Consider the following 8,066-nt stretch of genomic DNA (forward strand, 5'->3'; position numbering starts at 1 on the left):
AATAATAACAAAAAAACTTATGAATTGATATGTTGTATTTTTTTTTATTAAGTATGGAACATGCATAGTACGATACATTTTCCTTTCAAGAAAAATGATTCATCTTTTAAGCTTTATCTTATCCAATTAGCAAAAGCTCATTTATTTATTTATTTGGTTGAAACATAATAAACTATATTTTTATGGATTTTAATATTTAAAATTTAGATAATAGAGAAAAAAATACTAAAAAATCAAATTACTCTTTTAACTCCAACATGTTAAATGTTTTTTAATTTTTAATTAAGAAATTAAAATGAAAAATATATATCGTTTAAGAAATTAAAATGAAAAATATATATCGTTTAAGAAATTAAAATGAAAAATATATATCGTATTTGAAAATAATTATTATTAAGGAATATGTGGAGAGTTTAAATTAAAGATAATTCAATTTATGCCATATAATTGTTAATTTTATTAATAAAGAATTTTTTTAAAAAATTTCTTTATTTTATATGTTTATATGTTATTTATAATTAATTTAAAAATTTATTACTTAATCTTATAATTCAATAGTCGATATTAAAAAATAAAATTTTAATACATCATAAATATCTCAATTTAACAATTAAAATCTAAACTATATAAATTGAGACTCGTTAATTTTTTTTTTTTAAGAAAAAAGAAAACCCATTAGCAGTATAGGGCTTCTCAGTTCTTGGGTTGTTCTTTCAAACTTGTAAACTAAATACAATGCTTTTGGGTCTTTTCGAGTGTACAATAATAATGGCATTCAATGCATATTACTTTATTTAAAGAAAGTAAATTTATTTAAACCAATAAAATAGTTATGGTTAAACAGGAAAATTGAAAACATTGTTTATGAGATAATTGGAGGAAAAACACTTGATGAGACAAGATAGAACTCCATCAATCCACCACATTTTAAGACAAACATAATAATAATAATTAAAAAACAAAACAAGTTCCCTTGCTTTATTCTATGGTTTTGTATTACTTAGGTTTCTTACTGTTATATTGTGGACATAGTGTTCCTTTTTTGGACCTCCCTTCTGTTAAACAAAATTGTAATTTATAAGTTAGAACTAAGAAGAATAAAGGCAGAGCTTGATAGGGTTTCAATTGCTGGCTCTGATTAGATTGCAGCATACTCTATCAAGCTATCAAGCAAAGGATGCAGGTTTAGAGCTCATTTCCAAAACTATTGAAGGAGTGCGATCTGGTGTATAATGACACCAGATCCTCACTCAGTATGAGCATGCTTAAAACCATCATTAGGAATACATGGAGACTTGGCACCAAAGAAACTCTAAAGATGACATTGTCAAAACAGAAGGGATGGAATAAGGTAAAAAATTCTCAAAGGTCAGGCTTCAATCCGAAGCATGGTCACGATATATCTTCAGTCAAAGATAAAAGTAACTGTTGCGACAGAAAAGATGGAAACAATGAAACAAAAGAAAGTTTCACCATCCCTTCAACACAACAAAGTTTCTCTCCACTGGGAAGTCACCCAATTCCATCCATGGACCTTAAAAGCCTTCTTTGATCAGTTAATGCAATGTTGGACGGGTAACCCGAGGCCTCACAGGTGTCTTTGAAGGACTTACCCTGAAAGTTAGGAAATTGAAACATAGCAGCATTAGCTTAATAGATGGTTTTTGACAAGAATTGAATTTAGAGAAGCAATTCAGAAACACACCTTATAGGCTGGGTTCCTAACACCATCCCACTACAATTCAGTGCAATTATTGCACTTTCCGCCTGTCATTAAAGGGGAAAATAATCAGACTAAGCCAAGGCACAAAACTTCATGCAGGCAAAATTATTGCTTAGCAAAAGTGTTAGGCTATAGGTTTCATTAACTCATTAACTGCCATCAAATCTTTTTGGATAAAATGTATGCACAAAGACATCATGCTTTCTGCTAATGATGATTGGTTCAGGTGTGCACACATGCATGCACAACTGATTTATGGCAAAAGTGGAAGGACAGATACATATCATAGCACAAACAAGCTGTAATGTGGCAAAAGAATTCAGTGGACGACAACCAATCAGAAAGAGAGTTTGATCATGCAACCTGTTCATGTAGCATCTATGAAAATGCTCTGCAATATCTTAATGAACTATGAAATAAGTCATTCAACTCACATGCACATACATCCTCTACAAGCAAAAAGGAAATAAGTGATTATATATACAGGATTATTATCCTATAAATCGACGGTGGAGTTTTTATATACCAAAAGCAGGGTTAGAGGGTTGCCATATCCCCGGTTAGGATATGTTTTAAAAAATTAATAAATTAATGGGATAAATAAAGGAACAAGTGGCAATGTTCTAACCCTGCTTGTGGAGTTCAAAAACTTCACCGGCGGAGTATAGAATAATAGACCTATATATATATATATATATTTCCAAAGCGTATAGTGTTGTGCATAACAGCTCAGTAACCACAGTCAACAGTGTCTCAAATGTGTTGCTGAAAAGAATTGAAAGAGAGTATATGTGGTTATAGGATTAATCAACCCAAAAATACCAAGTGTGCTATTCTAAATGTAAATTGCTCAAAATAAATTTTCAGGAACATAAAGAAGCACCTGGTTAATGTATTTAGCTAGAGGAAAACTGAACATTCTCAAACAATTATGGTAGCATGCACTCAACAAACAACGATTATTTAATGTATTTTTGATTCCCTACTACACTATTTAAAACAGCTTCTCCTCCAATTTCTTTTGCTGCTTTGAACATGACTAAAGAGACGCCAAAACCATAAGTGCACCAAAAATTTAATGTATCTTATATCTTACACCATTCTAGTAAGTCACTAGTGGTTCATCCCATGACATCAGTTGCCAAAATCTACAAAAATTCTATCTCTACGATAAAAGAAAGATCCCTGAAACACTTTTACATAAGAAGCTAGAAGACATATTTGCCAGTTTATACATTATGAACCTAAATTTAGAGTACAATCATTACAAAAGCTCAAGAGGTGTGGATTGTCCAAAACAGTGACATGACCCTATCCAACCAAGCAAAATATAAAGGTAATACGACTACTACTATTATAATAATTTTAGTACTACCTTATCATTTAATCTTCTTGATATCATTACTAATGCTCAATGCCTACCGCCATCAGATAAAAGGATTATCTCCGGTCAGATTTACCAAAAACAAGTGAATAGATCATAAATTGATAGACTGCTAGGTCCTTCTTATGTTACACACCACAGGCTACGAAGGAAGGTTAACAGTGAGGACATGTCAACAAATAACAAGATTTGAAGCAAAGGTTACTGCATAAATGGAGTGAACCAGCCAACTAGTGTTCTCAATCACAGGATTTTGTAGAATAAAGTAATAAACTCTTGTTTGTTTATTAGTACATAAAAGATAACAGTTCCCAGATGTCTGCAACCAATTTCAGAGAACATGAATTTTTTCTCTTTTTGTGCAGAACAGAGAATATGAAAGTTGAAGTCAATTTTTGTTTCTCAAAGCCACTGTCCACATACTATCATCACATAGGTGAATTCATGGACTAAAATTTGAACTAAACCCTATCTTTCTGCATGGAAAAGGTTGCCAACTCTTTCCCCCAACTAAACATATTACAGTCAAATATATAAGACCACAAAATAATTAACTTGAAAAAGAAGCTGATCTTGCCTAATGAGAGAACATAAAATCGCTTGAAAAGACCATGTAAGGTCATATGGTCAAGCAAGCCTTAACGCCTTTTAGTGGCATAAATTTCTGTAACTTCTTAGTACTATTACTAATATAAGGTCAATGGTTGCAGCAAATCTGGATGTAGATAAGAAGACTGGTTCCAAAAAGAAGTCATGTTTTACATAGACTTCATTTGGAATCCACTAATCATCTCTAGTTTAATGTAAATTTCTAGAGGATATGAGGTGAAGTTTTCACCCAAAGAAGCTCACTAGTAGCAGGTACATTGAGCATAATCAGACCCAGAAACATAGTTTTCAACGCATCATAAACATAATCTCAACATGATTTTGAACCAAAATCTTTGTCAACATTAGTTCTGTAAACATGATCTTACCATGGCAAATTCAACAAAAGCAATACGGGTTGAATGCACATGATCCCCTAAAAGCCTCAAGCGAGTGACCTGAGAATTAAAAGAAAATGATATCAACCTTCAACAGACCTCTACCTTTAATCTCCATGTCAAAAACAGTTAGAGATAGGCACACATCATTTTGATACTGCACTAACCTCACCACAGGCCGATTCGAAGAAATTCTTCACTTCAGCTTGAGAAACCTACAGTCAAAGTGAAAATGCTTGTGAAGATTAGATCAACTAAATGAAAAAGTTGAAATGAATAACGTACAATCTAATGGAAGAGATGATAACTAATTACTGCTATTATATAAGTGCAGAAAAAACCTCAAACTTTCATGTGAGTAAACCAAGGGTTACCTTCTTGTCAATATTTGTACAATAAACTGTCCTGGTACACATTTCCCTTTCATCTTCTGACTGCATTTAGTTAATATAATCATCAACAGTGAAGGCTAGAAAGAAATGTATACAGTGAAACTCCAAGAGCTATTTAGTAATGGTGAAACAGCATAGCACAAAGTGAAGCATTCTTCAAAAATGAGACAACAAAGAGCCAGAAAGTTATTCATCCATACCCTAGGGAGAAATGTAGGGTTCACAGGAAGGATGGCAGTTTTTGAAGGCAAAACCTTAACAGGATAGAAGCCAAGCATGGTCCCACCAAGGTTCAAAGCAGCTCTTGCACCTTCTGTGAAAACAAATTTCAATAAAATGTAACATGGGAATAAATACACATTGATCTATACAAGAAAACTTTAATTTCAGTTTACAGCAGCTGCTTACCTTCATCTGCAAATTCAACAAATGCAAAGCGAAGAACTGAATGTGGATCACCACAAACTCGGCAATCAACAACCTACAAAATAATAATTCCCAATCCACTTCAGAATTGTCATATATATAGTATCTATCACATAAGCTATCAAGTGGAAAGCAATCCTATCAAGTGGTACCAACCAAAGACTCAACATCCTTTTTTCTCTCAAGAAGAGAGGAGAATACAAAAACTTCAAAATCAAACTTAAAAGTTCTATTGGCATTTAAGAATGTTCTAATAGAAGAACCAAAATATGAAATAAAGACCCATGCTTCAATAAGATACAAAAATGGAAAACTCAGAGGCTTTTGCACGTATCAGAGAGTGAGAGAGACTCTATATATGGAAATGATAAAGCTAGAATGCTGTTATAAATAATTCTGCTTTTCTTACGAAAGAAGGATAAAGTTGTGCAATATACAGCTTTGGCCAGGAGCAAGAGATATAACAACAAAAGATTTCAAGTGAGTATTGTAACTTACTTGTCCACAATTACTAAATAAGCCAGCAAGCCGCTCTTCAGTAATCTAAAACAAAGAAAGAAGTGATTTTTTATAAGTGACTTCTCCTAATCAGAATGAAACAACATAAAAATTACAAGAATGGTGATGTTGGCCTTTGTTTGAACTTACAGTCTGATCAATATCAGAAACATATACTGTTCGCCTAATACTATCTTCTCTTTGAGCTCGAAAAGCTCTACCGTTAAGCCTTCTTCTACCCTGGTTGTAGTTATTTCTTCTCTGAAAAATACAACTACAACCATTTACCAAATTTAACCAACGTAAAAAATTAACAAATTCAAGATCATCACGTGTCCATATTCAGCATAACATCATCCCACATATGACAGAGGAAGAAAAGCTAGCTCCAATCCAATCAAAGTTCCAACAAGTCAATCAACGTAATAATTAGACAACAATTAGGCAGACTAAAGCCCTTGAAAGTATAAATGCCAGCAAAACACAACAATTTGTTAATCCAAAGAAAAAAGAAATAGAAACCAGTTCAAAATGCAGAAATGAATAGGCAAAGACACAGGAAGCAAATTGCCAAATTAAACCCATTAGGATTGCAAAACAAAGTAAACCCTTAAACCCCAATTCAACTATGCAATCAAAACCATATCCAACCCCAAAACCCTCATCATCAGCAAAATTACAAGGAAATAACATTTTGCAACAACAGAAAGACAACCCCAAAAAAAAAAACTAAAATTAGAAATTAACAAATACCTAGCATTCAAAACATAAATGTAAACAAAAATGCAATTACAAAAAATGTAAATGATCCGTGAAAAAAAATTACCCTTCTGTTGGAGAAATTCTCATTCCCAACTGATTGCTTATTGATAGGCACCTGATTAAAATTATTATTATTATTATTATTATTGGTCTGATTGTGATGGTAAGATGATGGGAAAAATTCTTTGGCCAAAGGATTCAACTTTGTGAACATATCAACCAACTTCTGCACATTAAATTCCTTTGATTCTGATTTGGCTTTCTCCACAACCAAATTGTTGTTGTTATTGGCAGCTGCTGCTGCTGCTGCCGCCTCACCTGACTTGTCAGCAACTGCAGCCATGGAATCAAAACCCCCCAAGAAGAAAAAGACAAAAAACAAAAAACCGAATGACCAGAAGTAATGAGAATTTGCTTTTGTAAATTTATTCTCTTTATTTCTTCTTCCTTACTACAGAGCAAGAAAGTTGAGAGCTTTAGAGAATTTTTTTCCCTTTTCTTGATTGTTGAAGCCTAATAATAGATACCCATTTAAAATAAAATTGTCTAGAAATGGAAATAAAGAGAAAATGCAGATTGGGTTTCCTTTTTTTTTCAATTTGGGTGTGTTTAAATTAAATGGATAAATATCTCAAGATTATTAAAGGCAAAAAAAAAGAAAGAGAAAGTAAAAGAATTAGGGTTTTTGGAGGAACTGATATGAATGATCAAAGAAAAGAAAAAAAAGGGAGAGAGAGGAGTGGAGGAACGAACAACAGTTGATACTTGTGGGGTTTCTTTTCCTTTATTTTCTTCCCAAAAAATAAAAAGGGAAAAGAATTTGGTGGAGACTGGAGAGAAAGAGAGAGAGAGAGAGAGTAATAACTAATAAAGTGAGGGAGGTACGTTAAAAATAGGAGTGGGAAGGACAGCTATAACGTAAAGATGACTTAAGACTTTTGTTGGTTTCTATTTTCTCAAAGTTTTTTCTTTTTTCTCTTTTATAGTTTCAATGTGAGGATTGGATATGTCATCATCATCCATACTCACTGCTATTTTCTGGGGTTTGTTGGGATTGCAATCCCCTATTCATCTTTTCTTTTTTTTTCCTCCTAATTCCCATAATTCTTATCTTTTATTTTTATCATAATAATTCAACCTTCTTAATTTTTTTTAAATTATTTTATATTTCTACGAAATTATTAATACTTGTATTCAAGGTCGTAGGAGTCTATATTATATAACACGATGATGAATTTTCAATGTGGTTACTAGTGTTTACGATAATAAGCTTAATGTCTAGTTCGACTCAATTTTTTAAAATGGTTTATCCACTTTAAGTAAAATTGAAAATAGAGGTTTTGTGGGTAAAATTTAGAAGTTTGAATTATTTGTCAAAATGAAGATGTTTTTAATCAGTTCACATAGTTGCAATTTGGCAATGCTTTGTAAAAAGTTCTATACCAAATATATTTTGCCTAGTTAGGCCAAACATTGGTTATGTTTTATCAATAGCTACCTTGCCAAAATACTTAATTTAATTCCGAATCAATTATTGTAAGATTTTAACTTTTTTTAAGAGTGTATATTATCGATTTTGAGAGAAATTATATACGAGAATAATTTAATACTTAATTCTCCATCAGTCACTTTGATTAATTTTATTATTATAGTATTTTTAAAAAGCGAGTTTAGGGCGTTAATTATAATTTATTTGTGATGTTATGGTTTAATAATTTAATTCTTGTATTTTAGTGCTTGGCGGCATGTGAAAACAAGAAATCAACGTGATTTTGGTGTGTTTGACAATTTGGTTTATGTTAATGCAACGCTGATGTTTTGTCTTGTAACGTGGTAAATAATTTCAATTGCTCAACTAAAGTCAATTTGTTTTGCCATGACCATTTCGTTGGGAA

At 32.0% G+C, this 8,066-nt stretch overlaps 1 protein-coding gene across 1 annotated transcript; it reads right to left on the minus strand.

Annotated features, from left to right (window-relative positions):
* LOC18594529 (polyadenylate-binding protein-interacting protein 9) lies at nt 1,117-6,988 on the minus strand. Its single transcript, XM_007022109.2, has 10 exons — nt 6,236-6,988; nt 5,560-5,670; nt 5,410-5,454; nt 4,894-4,966; nt 4,686-4,798; nt 4,468-4,527; nt 4,261-4,308; nt 4,085-4,153; nt 1,706-1,767; nt 1,117-1,614 (listed from the first exon to the last, which is right to left on the minus strand). The coding sequence occupies exons 1-10, from the start codon at nt 6,512-6,514 to the stop codon at nt 1,557-1,559; spliced, it is 918 nt and encodes a 305-aa protein (XP_007022171.2). The 5' UTR covers nt 6,515-6,988; the 3' UTR covers nt 1,117-1,556.

The sequence above is a fragment of the Theobroma cacao genome, chromosome 7 (assembly GCF_000208745.1).
Source record: "Theobroma cacao cultivar B97-61/B2 chromosome 7, Criollo_cocoa_genome_V2, whole genome shotgun sequence".
Classification (NCBI taxonomy): Eukaryota; Viridiplantae; Streptophyta; class Magnoliopsida; order Malvales; family Malvaceae; genus Theobroma; species Theobroma cacao.